The sequence below is a fragment of the Trematomus bernacchii genome, unplaced genomic scaffold (genome assembly GCF_902827165.1).
Source record: "Trematomus bernacchii unplaced genomic scaffold, fTreBer1.1, whole genome shotgun sequence".
Taxonomy (NCBI): domain Eukaryota; kingdom Metazoa; phylum Chordata; class Actinopteri; order Perciformes; family Nototheniidae; genus Trematomus; species Trematomus bernacchii.
In genome coordinates this window covers 3,176,308-3,194,204 of record NW_022987593.1, presented here as the reverse complement: position 1 = coordinate 3,194,204, position 17,897 = coordinate 3,176,308, and the positions used below count along the sequence as shown (strand labels likewise).

Here is a 17,897-nt window from a genome sequence, read left to right as displayed (position 1 = left end):
TTCCACAATGGGAACCCATTAACAGAGCACCATCAATCTATGACCACACTGTTATGCCTCCTTCATTATCGGCTCACTTCCAAAAGGCTAGGCTGTAATGAGAAAGAGGATTACAGGGGGGGGAAAATGAAATATGGAACACTTGAATTGGAGCAAATGACAAAGGAAATAGGTAATGCAGAGGTAGGAGATGAGAACTGGGGCAGCGAAAGTAAGAGATCAGAGAGGGGGAAAATGCTGTGTGATGAGTGATTGCATAGACAGCAGAATAACAAGGAGGAAGAGGAGGAAAAGAAGAGGGGAAGATAATAGCTAAGGACATCTAGAGCAGGAGGGAGGAGGGAAGAAAACTGCCTTAAAACCATTCCTGCTTTAAGCTCCTGGTCTCAGAAGGAGCTCTTATGTGACACTGCATTAATCCACTCAATCACTACAACCGGGGCCAAACATTCCTTTCCCCACTTTCTCGGCTTCAATTATGCTTCTCTCCTCAATTTTGAAGTGTGCCCTTCCATTGGCGCAGACACACTGTGGGCAACTTCAAAATCCTACTTAACATTTTATATGTGTCAAAAACAGGCAACTAGGTCTTGAATCAGTAACTTCAAAGTTTTCCAGGGCCTGAAAAAGAAACCAGACTTCAATTTGATCAGTGAAAGACAATCTGTGTGCCCAAAAAGTGAAGTGATATGAGGAGCTGTAACCTACATACAGGTTTGAATATTGCTTATGCCGTGCTATTCTGGGCTCTGTAAAATCTCCACACAAAACATTCGTCTCGTCAGGCTCCGAGAACTTTCTGCATTGGCTAACCTACAAACAAAGTCAGCCGGTTAAACGAGCGAGTCGTCATCTCTACACTTTAACCCTGGTGTGCAAAGAAACAATTCAAAACCTCAGTACTGTACATCATTTGTACAACATCTGTTTATTATGAAACAGATGAACTTTTACAACAATCTCTCGAAAATGTAATTGCTTTAAAAACTCTGTGACCCCACGAGCAATTACAACAATGTCTTCTGTTGGACTTGGTCTGCCGACATGAGCGCCGACTTTGAAGACTTCAAGCAGAGCAGCATAGCATGCACACAGATGCCGCTCCCACATTACAATAACCATTACAATGACCATTTGTTTCTCGAGGATCAGACGTCCACTGGACAGACAAAGACTCATTGCGGAATTGGACGCCCTTAGACAGAAGTTAGGGTGATGTGAAGTGCAGCCAAAACTCTGAGATGAAATCTGTAAATGTTGGGTAATGATAAACAGAAAGAAAATAAAAAAATAAATACATGCTGTTAAACGGCAAAAAGGCCATCTGAACGTTTGAGCAGAAAAATAAAAATCGTAGGCAAGGTCAAAAAGGTGCAGTAAATGAGGCCTTTTTTCACATCTACTCCTGGATGCAAGCAAAATATGAATTGACAGCAGAAATGGAAAGAAGAGATGATTGAATGAATGCATTTCTCCTCGGGAAGAGTGAGTGATACTGAAGGATGAAATTAGACCGAGACACAGAAATTAAGATAAGAGTTAAGGGATGGGAATAAGGAGGGTAAGGGGGGCCACGGAGACACAATAACCCCATCCATTGTTTTATGACGAGTAGTAACTCATGAAACGGTTTGATCCAGAGGAGACGGACAAACCCAGTAAAGCCTGTGCGTGGGTGGTGGTTCTGTTGTTGGTGTTTTAGTATGGATTATACTTCCTGCCAACAGAGGGTTCAAATCAATACAAATCACAGTCCAAAGGGAGGATTAGAGGCACTCCACAGCCATCTACAAGTTAATGACCAAACACACCGTGCTCTTAAGGACAAAGGTCAGCAAAGGGACGAGTCACTGATCCTCTTTTGTTTTTACAGACAAAAATCACAAATGTTTATGGCGGATGCAAAAAAAAAAAAACACACCCATACTGAGCAGCTGCAACATCGGTTTGGACAAAGAGTAAACATGAGCTAGGGGCTTTTGTTGAAGCCACACCTACCCAATCCATTCATGACTCCCTCATCCCTCTTCATTTATAAAACAAGAAAAAGCTAGGAGGACGGATTTCCTTGGCATTTTGCTCTGGTAGATAACAAATATTCAGTTTTAAATCAAGCCAAAAAGGGACCAATAAGAGGGCTTGAGCAGGAGAAACACTTGTATTCCTGCGCAGTAAGCCCATCCTACAAAAGAAAAATCCAGTCTTAGTCTTCATTTCTGTCCTTGACCCTTTCACCACTTCAAGGGCCCCCTCCAAGACAACAAATTGAAATGGAGCCGCTAACAATACCTTGTTTGGCTTGTACGCCGTCCAAAATCAGCTGCTTTACTCCTTACCGAGAGGAGCTCACATTCCCAGGGTTAGTGTGGGCCTACAGTTATCTCCTTGACAATTCAGAGTAGGGGCCTGAATCGGCTCAGTGAAAAGCTGTAATGAAAGTCTGCAGCCTAGCAAAAGTATGGCAGACACTGTTGGCTTTTATGAGGCCCTGGGCACCCGCTGTCACTGTGATGGATGCCATGAGCCTCTTCTGTTAGGACAGTAATCCAGCTCTGCACCAAGTCGGGGAGAAATGACAGTAACTCCAATGGGCTGGATAGAATTAAGGGGAGATGAGAGAGGGAGAAAACTGACAATAAAAGTGCAAAGAAAGTGTGTTGAGCAACAACGAGCCAAGGCCATAGCAATTCTTCACATTCAGTTTTCAATAACCATGGAACACTCAGTTTCTGAGAGACCACAAAGTATTTCCCATTCCTAAATCAGGAACCATTGAACATATCATTTTACAAATTGTTCATCAACACCACTTTGCTTCTCAGGATACACAACACCCTGAATTGTACATGCTCAGTGTGCAGCTAAATGATGGAGCAAGAAATATGGGGACAGCTCGATGGAAGTAGGGTTGTAAGAAGGGCTGGAGGAGATCTTGGCCACATGCCCAGCAATGTACATGCACAGACGGCAGGGAGAGAAAATGGATAAGGGAGAGGAGATAGAGAGAGGGGGTGGGGAGGACAAAGACTGATTGCTCAGTTAGTGCAAGGACATCATAACCCACCACTGGAGGAGAGGAGAGCCAAGCAGATGCCAGATTTGACAACATTTGGCTTCTACTCCAGTTATTAAGGGTTCAAATCGACCACTGAGACAGAAACATCCTCCTGACCTGAGGGTAGTTTGGCGTGGGATGGGCGTGGGATGTTATATATATCTGTGATAGGGAGGGGAAAAGGACATAGGGATTCTACTGCTAATGAAAGTGTAAAAGAAAAGAAAAAACACATCCATATGTCATTCAGATGGATTCTGGGTGAGCACCTGCATGTTAAACTCCAAAGGAACACAAATCAACCCACAGCTGAAACAGCTCTCCCACATCACTGCATACTGTAGGGATGTTCAGCACAGATCCAACATTTTACTCCCATTTCAATTTATCAAATCTTATTCCCCCCCCCCCCCCCCATACATTGGTACAAATCCTATTTCCTGGAGTTTATACATAAACACAATCACAAGATCCTATTTGCCCTTCACAAAAAACAATTATGGTTTTGTACATTCCTCCCCGTAGGCCAATGAATATTAATACTTAATGAGGAAGGCTTTATGTTGGCCACAGGCAGTGTGTGCTGCTCGAATTTCAGTGGCATGTAGTGTTTCTTTATCGTTTACCTCAATAGATTTCCATGAAAGAGTTTTAACCTGCAGATACTAGACTTCAAAAAAAATTAAGGATTGTTCCTGTGTGCCAGTTGGGGCAGCAATGACTGGCGTTTCAGCAATTTGAACTTGCAGATACTAGACTTTAAAAAAAGTTAAGGATTGTTCTTGTGTGCCAGTTGGGGCAGCAATGACTGGCGTTTCAGCAATTAGTCTGGGCTTGAATTAGAAAGAAGGCTGTAAAAGTACAATTATAGGTTGTGCAGTACCTTTGTGGAAGCTGGTCATAAAAAACACTCCTGTACTACGTCAAGGCCACAGGTCTTAAAACGTGAAGGTACTATTTTTGCCGCAGTACTGCAGGTACCTGGGGGCTCAAGACCAATGGCCTCCCATTGTGCCGGGGACCAAACAAAATATTTTTGTGGTGCAGTTTACACCATAGCCTATTTTCTCCATGATAATGCAACACACACATGTAGAGATTGGCAGGATGACAGCTGACAGGTTCAAATGTAATCTATTCAAATTGAGATATGGAGATAAAATTTAGTAATTACAGTTAAACAAATTGAGCAAAATGAAATGGATGAAAAGGAATTATAACATTTAAATTCCTTACAAACACATGCAAACTGGAATTTTAAAAAGGAGTGCACGTTGTAGTAGTGGGTTTATGTCTGGTTTGTTTTTTCAATGTAGTATTGAATTGTGGATCATGGAATATCACTGGTATTGGCGACTTGATATCTAGTATAGCAACATCCCTGGTTGCAGCTCAATAATCTCTTACGGTAGTTTGGTAAATCCTTTAACTCCATTCCATTCTGTTGCATGCGTTTCTCTAGATGGTTAGTGCTACCGCTGTCCGTGTCATGACTAATGCAAGTCGCTGCTTGAGCTGACATAAGGTCCGTTGGTGTTACTTCCAGTGAGCCAGCACGAACACCAACACCGACTGCAAAGCACACCACTACTACTGTTGCTACACAAGGGATTGGACACGCCACTGACTTCACATGCAGGTGGCACGAAATGCAACGGGCCTCATCGGTCACAAGGGCAGACACTGCTGCTGTTCCCCTGTAGTCCTCTCTGTGTCTCAAGCTGAGAGGCGAGTGCCATGTCACGTTGATGGAAACAAGCCAGGAAACGGTCTCACCGGGATGTTGTGCTACTGTAATCAGACTCCAGCACATGAAATGGCGCTACTGAGTATTCAGAGGCTGCCTTACGTCTGCCATCATTGTTTTAAGGCCTGGCTCAGGTTGAACTCTTTGTAAAACTTGAAAAAATACATAAAGGGAATGATTGCCATTGACATTCTTCATTGACAATGGCTTCTACTAATTTTGTTCATCTGTGTGTATGAATTATACTTTTTTGGATGAATTTGAATAAAAAATTAAAACATTATCCAGTCTGATTGTAGCCAACGAGGGAGGCATTTAGCTTTTTTCTCATCTCTGTTGAGAATTGTATATGCGTGGTGCTGCTCGGGCAGGATGTATTGATTGGGTATTGAGAGAGACGTGTTGTTAATGCGTACCGTAAATGAGCTCAGAAAGGATATGATAACATGATATGCGATCAGTGCATAGATTTGTATACTTGCCGATTCCCTATCCAGCATTTAAGGTTTAAGTATTACTTGAATATTGGAAGGATGGATCAGCATTTAATATTATAAAATAGAAGTGGGAAAAAAGGATAAAGATAAAAAGCATTGTCCTGTACAAGATAGGAAATTGGGAATAATGTCTTCAATATAAAAAATTGGTGCCATGTTACATAAAAAAAAGGCAGATATTTAATTTCTAACAGCAAAAGAGCCTCATGAACCAGTGCTTCTTCAGAAAACTGAATGGCGCAGCACGTTGATTCTTTATTTGATTAGAGATCATTAAGAGGGAAGACAAGAGGAGCGATAATCTAATCAAGCCTCTCAGTGCGGAACACAACATCCTGCGGAAAGACGTTAAGTACATCTGATGCTCTATCCACAGAGACAGATCACTTCATTTACTCAAATGCCTATCACAATAATCTAATTCAAAACTTGTAATCACAATTTTAAAAAACATTTGAAGAAACCACCAGCTGATAATAGGCCTGTCGCGATAATCAATAAATTGACTTATCGTACGATAAATAAAAATGGACTCGATAACTTTTCTGAGCTCGATAAATACAAATTATTAATAAATTGCCGTTTACATGCGTGTTTGTTTACATAAGGATGTGACCAGCATTTTAGCCAGGCGCACTGTCTGCCGGCCCGGCGCGCTGTGAGAGGCGGGGCTCACACACAGCCCATGACACAGCCAGGTCAGGACACTCTGCGTGCAACAGTGTAGCAGCCAAATGAATAATATAGAGACAAGCAGGAGATAACGTGTGAATTACTCGAGGGGAATTTGAAGTTAAATGGAAGTGGTTGCAAAACCTAATACCACATCTCCGGTGTGGGAATATTGTGGATTTAAGCCAAATCAACGAGGCGAACCTACGGACTTGAATGAGCCGGGCGGTGTCGCATTTGTTTTAAAAAAGGTAGCAACAAAAGCTAGCAATACGACCAACCTTAAACTGCACCTGAAACACACCCACCCCCCCAGCTGGGAACAAACACGGCAGCTGGAGAGCCCCCACCTTCCCTACAGTTTGCAATCAAAGATGCATTTGCCCGACAATGCAAACATTTTGGTGTTCCTTGCTCGAAATCTTTGAAATACAGATCTGGGTCTATATATATCTATATATATATATATATATATATATATATATATATATATATATAGAGATATATATATAGAGATATATATATATAGAGATATATATATATATAGAGATATAGATATAGATATAGATATAGATATATATATCTATATATATATCTATATATCTATATATCTATCTTATATATATATAGAGAGAGAGAGAGCTCTGTTTTCCAGCCTGAGTCTATTTAAAGGTGGGGTAGGTCATTTTGGAGAAACCAGCTCGAGTGCGCGAGAATTTGAAAGTACACAACCGGAAAAAATCTGCCACTTCCTTACAGAGCCCCTCCTCCAACACACGAACATGACCAATGAGGGCACGAGATAAGTTTGTGCACAGATGGAAGGCTGACAGGCAGGTAGGCCATCCAGTTATTTTAGCCGGGCCGGCTAAAATGATTGGTCATGCTTTTTACAGTATTACGGCTTCCACAGATGAAATTTCTTTATGGATTTTTTGTCAAAGCACTTAAGATATTCATTGCTATCGGGATGTTAAGAGCATTCCATGGAATATAACAAGTATATCTCGAGTCGGTTTCTCAAACTTACCTACCCCACCTTTAATTATTGTTTTGGTTGTGTGTGATTTTAATTAAGTTCATTTATTATATATAATTTATATATTTGAATATTATTTCACATTTCATTTGCAATGTTGAATGTTCAATACAAAGTTCTGTTTTAAAGGATGTACTTGAATTATTATTATTATTATTATATATTATCATTATGTCAGTGGTCTAAAACGGTATAAAAACGGTGCCGACAATATTATCTTTTATCGCAATAATTTCCGGGAAAATGTATCGTCCCAACAAAATTAATTATCGTAACAGGCCTAGGCTGATAATATCTTACATTTTATCAAGTTGAAAGTCTTTACTAACAAGAGCTTTATTGTCCAAATTGCGCTTAATGAACCGGGCCAACAATGAAAACTATGACAGCGAGAAATGGTCATTTGATAGGAGCACTTAGAGAAAGTTTAGTCTAACTACAGCCCTCTCTTTCCACACCAGCAGCTCAGTATGAGGGATTATGAGTCCAGTCAATAGGACCCTGCCCTGGGGAGGTGGGGCTGCTTTCTGCCAGGGGGTCTGTTTGGGACAAAGCGGTAGTTCTTCAGTATCGCTGCCTCTCTTAAGGCCCTCTGTCTCAGGTTATTTCTGCTAACATGACTCACACTCATGAAGCGTAATCTGACTCAATAACGGCCCAAAGACCACAATGGACATGGTTCTGCGCTGCTCTCTTTCAGGGCATCACCATAGACAAAGTCGCCCTGTCATCCAGTTTGTAGGGGATTAAAAAGTGTAGATCTCACAGGAGGGGGAAGATAATTGTGAATGACTGAAACATTGCAGAGTGAAGAAAGAGGGGAAGTGTTATTGTAAGTAAATGTAAGTTCCAAACCGCATAACTTTATTCTAATGTCCGTGTTTGAGTGCTCTTAGGAGGCTGCACCATTGGCCGTAATTACACTTCATCACACCTGCTGCCTGTTTGTAATAAAAACTGCATACCTTGTTGTCTTTGAAACTGCCGAGGTGACTGGTTTTGTTGTTGCACCAACAGCTTTTGACGTGGTTGAAGTGCTGGGTTTTGAGGCAGTGGAGGCTGCTGCTCTGCTGGCAAGAGCTACAAAAAACATGGAAGAACATAAAATGAGTTTGCAGAGAAAGCCAAAAAAGCTGTAGAAAATATTTGTAAAGAATACTACACCCCCAGGAATGATCTTTTGTATATCAATAAATCACCTAGTGTTACCTTGACTTCTTGAAAAGAAACTCAATAATCTGACCAAATGATTGAGGAACTGTAGTAAAAGAGTCTCACGCTTGCCAGTAAAGTTAATTGCGAAGTATTATAATGTTAAAAAGTTTTTTTTAAATGAGTTTTGTGAAAGTTAATAACCGCAACCATCAAGCCTTTAATTCATTTTTGGATTCTTCATTCGCCGTGGAGGCATGCAAGACAAGTATTACTCATTTGATTTCAGTTGTCCGTATGTCAGACTAACCTGTGGTCTTGGGTCTCGCTACAGTCTCAGCTACTGGTTTCTTCTTAGGAATGCCATTCACGGTGGTTGGTTTGGTGCCATTTGTTGCTGTGGACGCAGCAGCAGAGGTAGTCCTAGCTGGTCCTACAGGCTTCTTGTCTGGGGCTTTAGATAGGGTCTTGACCATGGAGGAAGCTGCTGCCCCCACAGGTCGTTTCGGTACGCCCCCCGCTGCTGATGCTGCTTTTGTTGTAGTTGCCGTTTTCTTGGCTGCAGCTGCAGAGACATTCGCAGAGGACTTGACGTCGTTCACAGTGCGGTGCGAGGAAGTACCCGGCCTTGATCCAGAGGGTCCTGCAGATTTGGCTGCGGGCTGTGTTTTAGTTGAAACACTTTTTGGTTTGACTTTGGAGTCTGCTGCCACTGGCTTGCCATTGCCCTTGGGAATGGTCTCAGGGGCTACATCAATGGCCGCTTCCTCTGGTTGCGATGGGGCTGCCGCTTCCTCTGGTTGCGATGGGGCTTCCTCGGTTGTGTTGTCCTGCAATGAGGAGGGCTCTGCTACTGCTGCATCTTCAGTGGGCTCCGTGGTCTCCATGGTATCCCCATCCGGTTTCATTCCCCCCCCCTCCAAAAAAAAAAAAAAAAAAAAAGAAATTGTGGACGCTGACGTTGCTGCTTACAAAGTCCAGGGGCCCACACACTTCTTGATTGGTCACTTTCTCTCACACTGGGATAACCTGTTGAAGAAAAACAAGACATAACATCACAACCATGTTCACTCATAAATTCAAATAAAACATATTACTGTCAGCCAAAGGAAGTGCCATTTATGGCTAAGGGCGTCCAAGGAGTTGGGAGAGTTTAAAAAACAGGAAGTGAGCAGCAAGACATGCCAAAAAAACCACTCTCCTTAACAGTGACTATGCTGCACATCTAAGAGAACTACCACCGTCATAATGCATCAATAAATAAAATGAGGAATCGGTATCAACAATCCAGTTCCTTGTATTGTGGTATTTTAAGCTGAACATTTATGGGGCAGAAAAAGAAACTGATGACTGCTCCTAATGGCTTCCAGCATCTTGAATTAAAAAGAAAAAAAAAAACTGTGGTTTGGACCACTGAAAGCCAAGAGGGGGCTCTTGACATGACACACAGCCCACAGAGGGTGAGGGGAGGGAGGAGGCAGAGCACATGGCTCACTGGTCAGCCATTGTTTTTCTCCCTGTTAAGCAGATGCAGTTAGTAACCGTCACATCGGGCTTTGCTCGCTTCACCAAGTTGTATGTGCTTGGAGATTCCTTAATTGACAGTACTAAAGAAAAATTGTTAGAGTAGAGAGAACTGTGATGGCAAGACTTAGAGCGAGTAGATACATATATAAGACCTGAACTCATTAAATTCAGTCAACCTTTGTCTTGCTCTGGCCGGACGGAGCTCTTCCCAGATTCATTTTGGGTTTATTTCCCCCCTCAATCATGACCTCATCCACTACTCTCTATTCCTTAACCTCTGACCACAGAAGCTTCTCCCCCACCCCCTCCTGATTACCTCTCTTCTTCCCTATAGCCACTTGTTCCTCCCCTCCTCCCCCCACTGCCAAAAGATCTGCTTCCAGGAAATTGCTACACATATGGTCTACTCTAGCCAGTAAAAGCTCTGAATGGCAAAGAAACAGAGGCGTAAGAGATGGATTGAGGAGGAAATCAAAACAGAGTGAGTGGGATAGTTAAAGAGAAAATAAATAATAGAACATGACAGAGTAATGGACCAGAACAAAAGGAAGTGAGAGTAAAAGAGAATAGGTTTTTCCTACCATGCAAGAATGGCAAGAGTCATTAGGATACTGAAAAAAACATGACTGCAATTCAGAGAGAAAGCTGACTCAGCCCTAACAGAGCAAACGAATAAGAAGGTCATGGCCGTAGACGATATATATTTTCAAGCCATTAGGCAGATAACTAAAAACATCTTGGAAAAAGTTCCAATGAGTGATACTGAGTGCATTGATACAGCCTCAGTGAGTCTATACACAAATTGCCTTAAGGAAAAAGGATCCGTTTTATTTATCTCCAACAAAGCATTTCCCAAAGACATTTTAGAATGCAGTCTTTTAAAGAAGTCCAAAGGTCAGAACGTTTTTGTTTCACCGCTAGTTACACATTAACATAGGCAAGTAACGCAATACTGTGGCCCCTTTCCCAGATCCAAAAAATCTTGATACTCTTTCACTTATGTTTGAGAGGTAAAGAGGTCTCTGTAAGTTTAACTCTTAGGTACAGTGGGTAACTATAAGGGTACGTCCACACGGCAGCGTTAAAAAAAAAATCTTCCAACGCTTCTGCCCATTCACTTTGAATGGGGTGACTTCACTTTGCCTCACTTTTCGCCGAACTGCATTGTGGGAAGCAGAGCGGAGCTTTGCTGGCGTTTCAGGCTGCAAAAGTTGAGCAATGTTCAACTTTTGAAGCTTCGGTGGAAGCGTCAGCCAATCAAATCCCGTGTATGCTGGGAGAGACACACCGCAGGTCATTTCCTCATATTCCAAAAAATGGAGCAAGCTTCAACGCACGCCGCTGTGTGGACGGGCCGTAATGACTCATCAATCAAAAGAGAAGTGCATGTATTGACCACTTGTGGCCAATAGAGAAAGAATTATTGCTGATAAGCACTGAATGCACCTCCTGACTCCACACACACACCCCCACCAGTGCAAACAGTAACTGAAATCCCCCTAAACTCAAACTTTCCTTCCCTTTCGTACAGCCATGGAAAAGTTACAACTTGGTGCAAGTCTAGAATTGTTTCCTGCTGCTCTCTTCTGTTGTACTCCGGTCTCGGTATACGAATCTCACACAGAAAAGAAGCCGAGTCAAGCACAGTAACCTCTCTACCAACACAAAATGTGAAGCTTTGAGTCAATTAGATAATGTTCAGAGCTTTTGGGACAGTGTTGCACATATTCAATCCCATGTCATCACTCCATTCATATTAACGGGAAGGTTGGGAAGCAATTAGCAAATTGGGAACATCGAAAAGGTTAGGGATGTGGCTCCTCACTTGTCCTGCTAGATTTCAATCTTGATGGGTTGGTACATTCGTGTAAAATGTTTTTACATCAAGTCAGATTTTCTTTTTCAGAAACTCGAAGGGACACCTTGTCAATAAAAGCCAGTTTATTATTTAAGAAGGATATGATCCAAACGGAATTTTACCGACACTGAAGAGTCTGGCATGGTTTGCCAGTCCAGCTACTAATACCAGGGGCTTAGCAGATAGCATCACATCCCTCATGTGATGACCCCCTTCTGGGCAAGTAAAGGCATCATGTCTAACCAGCTGACACCGTGTGATGCAGCACAGAGGGCAAGTAAATGGATCATTAAAATCCCATCCACAGATAAGGGATGTTTTACTAAATTAGAGTCAGACTGCTCTGCAGAGCTGGTGCTTGTGTTCTATCCCCCAGACCACACTTACTGTTTAATGAATAATATCCAGCATTTTGGGATGCCACAAGTGTTTCACACCTAGCTGAGAACATGTTAAATCAGAGCACTCTTGTTCAATGTTAAAAAAAACTTAACATAAACACATTATTGGTCAAGATGAAGAGCCTCGTGCATTTTGATTAAAAATAAAGAAAATCTCTATTGTTTGCCATTCTCTCCGTTCTAATTTGCATAATAAATCCTAGTTCAATGAAGATTTAAACCATATTCAGGCCACAGCAAGCCCTCTTTCTATCTAGTGCCACATGGATAAGATGGCAATTAGCCTAATACCCCTTGTGACAATAACAATGTGTTGCAAGTATTGTGTTGATGCAGACAAAGAACCAAAGGGTGAAAAGACTGCAGCAGTTGAGTCCAGGCGGGAGAAGAGTGTATAAACGCAGCTATCACTTTGTAAGCTTGTTAGAGGGGGTCTGTCTAGACACAGAAAATACATAGATGCTATTTACATTCCACTTGTTGTAATAAAGATGTATGGTCTTTGTCATCATTAAATCCAACTCCTGACCTCTGTCTTGAGGCGGTTTAATTACATCTGTCCTTCCCCATCTCTCAGTCTCTGGTTGTACTCGTCCAGACATTACAAATGGTGCCTGACAAAATGGGTCATTTTTAATACCATGTCTAATACAAGCAGAGGGGGATTTAGCTGTGAGAGGATGGCAGGGGCTTGGAATGCATTGAGCAGACTGCTGGAGGTGGTGGTGGGTGGGGGGGGGGGGCTGTGGATACTGATGCTGGGGCTTAATGTCATCTGTAGATTTACCACTGACTGCAGTCATAGTGTTGTAAAACAGCAGAGATATTACACATTAGAACTGTAAAAGATTGATTGCGTGTCAAAACGCAAGTAGTGAGGGAAATCTAGGAACAAACATCAGCCATCTTAAGTTATCATTTGCCTTATTGTGCCCTCCAGTGTTACAGCTGAATCAGAATCACTTTAGATTACCACCAAAAGTTTGAACACAAATGTATTGGTAATTTAAAAAACATATTCCCATGTAAAATAAAAAAGGCATTTAAGTTGCGCAACCCATAGATTGTGCCTTAGATTTTTTTTATAAATATGACTTGCAATTCATTTTTAAACCATATTCGACCCATGCAATGGAATATAATAATCTACAACTATAACAGTAAATATTGTAATCATGATACTTTGAGGATCTATTAATCAAAACAATTAATCGTCCATCAAGGAATTATTTTCTGATTATCTGATGACAAAACATTCTTTTAGATGCAGCCATCCAACTTAGCCTCTTCAGTTGCCTGATGTTGAGTTTCTACTTTAAGATCCGAGTCATGCAGCATCTGCTCCAAGATGATAAATGGCAGAAAGTGAATGCCTGAAAGCAGCAGCGGTATCAAGAGCACATCTGACCCATCCACATTCCAGCTCTGCTGACTTCCTCAAGACTCCTCAGGGCTACAGTGACAGCTGGACGTGTGTGTGTAAGAGTAGGGAGTGAAAGGGTCATAGGGTCTAATGAATGCGTGTGCATTGTGTGTAAATAAGATGGGGCAGTGTTTAAGAAGTGTGAGCAAAGCATGTGTAGGATGAAAGTGTGCATCATGTGAAAAGGCAATTTGCACAAATTTACATGCAGACAAAAAAAAAAAAAAAAAAAAAAAAAAAAAACTTGGAATCCAGCAGCCCGCCACTTCCTGCCTTCTTTCAATACCACAGACACACTTTATTCATCATCTCAACATTCCTTAAGAGCCCCACCTTTAGACATTTTAAACAAACAAGGCTGATCTGGTGAACCTGACCATGGTGACATGTTTGGGAGTGTTTGGCAGATATTGTATGCAAGGGGGAATATGACAAATGACTACAAAGGAGATATGAAGCCCATCTGCATTTGCTTAGTATGTGTGTTTTCTGGACATGTACGCAAGAGAAATGCAGGCAGTTTTTAGTCTGAGGGGAAACAAATGTATGTGAATGAAAAAAATGTAAAGTAAGGAGAAGCTGTGTTTATGAAGTGTTATAAAGAGAGAAAAAATATGTGTGACAGTGTTTTGGAAAGGAAGGGACTTTCCTTACTCAGGGCTCAAGCTTCAGTCTTGGAACAGTTGATCAGATGCAGGGAAACTAAACTCTGATCCCAGTCTACCACCACCACTCCAAAAACCATTAAACTTTACAAGTCTCCTAAAACCAATTTAAGTTAAAAGTGGGATGGTGAATCAGGCAGCAGTCCTTTACACACACACGCACACGCAGCCTCCCATTCCTCTAACCATACAAGGCAGCTGCGCTGTGTAACCAAGTGTTTAGTTCACACGCACTGAGTGACAAAAGAGAAAATCTGCTTTTGGAACACGCACACATGTGTCTCAAAGCATGCCGACAGGAAAGGCAGAATGCACAAGAGCCAAGAATGTGTGATTATGCAGCCCAACAGTGCAGTGCTGAAGAGTTTCCTCCATCTCTGCACACCACGAGTCTTTGCAGCGCTCCCTCGCTCTGACAGACAAACATCCATCATGTGCCCTTGGATGGTACTTCAAAAACAAGGCCATGTTTTCAATGTTTTTACCTTGTTCCTCTCTTGAATAAGGGTGACTATGTGCACTCGCTCATAGCAATAATACAAAACGTGTGACTCATCCAGGTTTAATGAAGTCAGTTAAAAGCAGGTTAAGGACAGGAATGCATAATTCAAAGCAGGCAGTGCAAAACAAGAATGGACTACGTGCTCCACGGCCAAAGAACTATGATAATGCAGTTTATGAATCTATGATAACTAATAAAAAGGAAAAAATGTCATGTTTTATCTTAATCACAAGAAACAGCTGGGCCATTGTATTCAGTAAGTATCTTCACCAGACATACAGTTATCCGATTGCACTCATTTAGCTCAAAAGGGATTCAAATCTGCTTAAGTCGCTAAAAGGTTAGGTATAGTCATTGTTATCATAAATGAAATTACTGTAGTTTGCTTAAAAATGATTAAGACCTTCAAATATAATAAACAGCTCAATGCCTATTTTCAAGAAAACAATATAATACAGGATTGAATTAAATACAATATGTTTTCATTCCCAACTCAGTTAGGGAATGATGCAGAGCTTCTGTAACAGATAGGCTGAGGTTTAGACCTTGTTTGGATTTGGATTAACGCATTAAATAGTGATGCAGCTTGCCATCATGGCACGGAAAGTGAGCGATGGAAGTAACTTCGTGCTTAAAGCTCAGGGTGTCTTATATACACACCTGTCTTCTCTTAAGCACAGTACTCCAACATGATCGGAAAATGATGCTGAGAGTTGCTCCAAGTTAGACAACCAATAAACATAAAGCCAATGAAGGATGTCAGCTACTATCTGTGTATGTGCAACACAGCCAGTGGATTATTGACTTCTGGCACAGATCCTGATGGCACTGAAGAGCACAGATGTGCGTAAATGGAAATTCCTTGCATCTATGAAGTTCATCTGTCGAACAGTTCATAAGTTATCTGGAAGTCATGACAGACAAACTGAATCTGCTGTTTGGTATCAAAGACGTTTTACTCATCAGAGCACATTCTTTTTAGGGTTTGAGTACTGCTTCTGCTAGGGTTAACTTATGTGGTCCCCATCTCAGACATGTGCATTGTTATGAACGGTGGGAAAAAGTCCTTGACAATAAGCCATAAAAGTATCAGCTGTCCAGAACATTAAACCTGACATCACTCCACCTGTTGTACTAGTGACAACACATGGCTGAAAAGAGAGACTGGAGATGACTGTCAACATTACAACCGCCATTAATCACGAGATACATTCCTCAGCAGACCGCCCGACAGACGAGAAAACACAGAGAGCAAAACAAAACTCATTACTTGTGGGGCACTGAAGGGATCATATCCAAAGAAGAGGCTGGAATTCATTCTTACAGTCTCTTAATGTGTCATCAAATCCATCTTGTGTAGGAACAATATTATACGGCAGACAAGGAGGAGGAGGGAGAATGAGCTTTTAACTAATGTCACAGCTGTACAAAGAACTGTCCATCTCAAGAAATCAATATTTAAACAAAGTACCATTTTTAAGAATAACTACGGGCCAAAACAATAGACAAGATACATTTAATAATTCATGCCATCTGATTCATTACACAGTATAACAAGCTTTGCAATATTGTTTGGTGGATCATTGGCTTTTGTTCTGATACAATAGGGGTGATGCGTTTAGGACGCATCGCTCTAAAGGAAGCACAACATTAATTATCCATTTCTGACACAGGATGCTTTCATGCTACCTTAAAAAAGCATCACCAAAGCACTTTAACAATAAACTGATTTGATCAGTAGTGGGTGGTGAAACCAAAAAAAAAAAAAAAACTCTATCAAGAAGAAAGTCACTCCATGAACCTCGTTATCGAAAGAAAGAAAAACATTAAACCCTGATTTTACAAACTCCCTTTTTTGTCCAAATAAAAAGACAGTGTGGAGGTGTTGACAAGCCCTACTTCACCATGTGTTCATGCCAAGACTGCAGCTGACCGATGACTGCTTGCTCAGAGTAATCTCACGTGTTGTCCAAAGTGGCTGTCATTCCCTTACTGAGCAGTTACTTATCCAAAGTATAGGGCGTAGGACAATCACCACAATGTTTCACATCCCTACAAGCATGGGACATATTAGAAAAAAAGGCAAGAGATATGCATCTTTGAGCACTTGAAAAAGCGCTATATTAATATAATGTTTTATTATAGTCTTTAACTGTACCTTCAATTAGATAAGACGAAATTAAAGTGCCATAAAAAAAAATGTTTCACTGCACACTGAAAAAAAATAAAACTGCCAAAATTCTGACATCAGCTTTGAAAAAAAGCCAATGCCTTGTGAAGAAGAAAAAACACTTTCATCAAAAGAGGGGGGAGGGGGTGGGTTGGGCCTGACGTTAAGCACGCGGCTTATTCTAATCAATTCCATACGGGACGCTAACATGTGCTAAGTGACTGTAAACTACTCAATACGGCCATTAGGAGCAGGTGGTTAAATGTGGCTACAAGTTAAATGGACTAAGCCAGCTAGCCTCTAAGGCAGTGGGCGAGAGGCTACTGGCAGCGAGGGCTCTGAAGGCTGCTGCAGGGAAATAGGTTACAATCTGTTAGACGGTGGCAGGGGTTTCAAAACGCACTGGGCCAGACCCTGCTGCCAGCATGATAGGCTGACAGTGAGGGGGTACAGTAAAATAAAAGCATCATCTACTGGGGAGGGAAGAGACTGCGTGATCAAATCTGTTAAAAAAACAACAACAACCATGATCATAAGTATTTCCGTGCATAACATTAGGGTACTATGAGGGGGAAGGGTGTGCAGCCGAGTCCTATTGTCTGCAATACTGTGCACCATGTAACCCCCTGTCAGGCATGGTGCCTACAAGGGTGGGGGCAGGTTTTGAGTGGATTATCTGCTGCAACGGGACAGGGGAGCAGCTGGCCCGGGCAACTTCACCCAAAACAACCCCGGGTATCAAAGCAGAGGGAAAGAGGTTAGGGTGGATGATACATTCAAGTTCTAAGGATTAGTCAACTTTCTTGGTCCACAATGAATATAAACTCTTTAATAATCACTTCATGGTTAAGGCAATTTTCAAAATGTAAGAAAATGATGTGTTCCGAGTTACTGCTAATCTCTGTATCAACTTTTATATCTTTGGGTTTTGATCTGTCAAACTAGACATTTAAAGGTGGGGTAGGTAATTTTGGAGAAACCAGCTCGAGTGTGCTAGAATTTGAAAATACACAACCGGAAGAAATCTGCCACTTCCTTACAGAGCCCCTCCTCCAACACACACGAACGCGCACATGACCAATGAGGGTACGAGATAAGTTTGTGCACAGATGGAAGGCTGACAGGCAGGTAGGCCATCCAGTTATTTTAGCCGGGCCGGCTAAAATGATTGGTCGTGCTTTTTACAGTA

At 41.7% G+C, this 17,897-nt stretch overlaps 1 protein-coding gene across 1 annotated transcript in view; it reads right to left on the bottom strand.

The window, feature by feature from the left end:
* The window catches only part of LOC117481969 (mucin-17-like), a 33,352-nt gene that overhangs the window by 10,272 nt on the left and 5,183 nt on the right, over positions 1-17,897 (bottom strand). The window contains exons 2-3 of the mRNA XM_034129914.1: positions 8,473-9,191; positions 7,976-8,090 (exon numbers count right to left, since the gene is read on the bottom strand). Of these exons, the coding sequence (XP_033985805.1) occupies positions 7,976-8,090; positions 8,473-9,070 (713 nt within the window). The 5' untranslated portion in view covers positions 9,071-9,191. The remainder of the gene's footprint in view (positions 1-7,975; positions 8,091-8,472; positions 9,192-17,897) is intronic.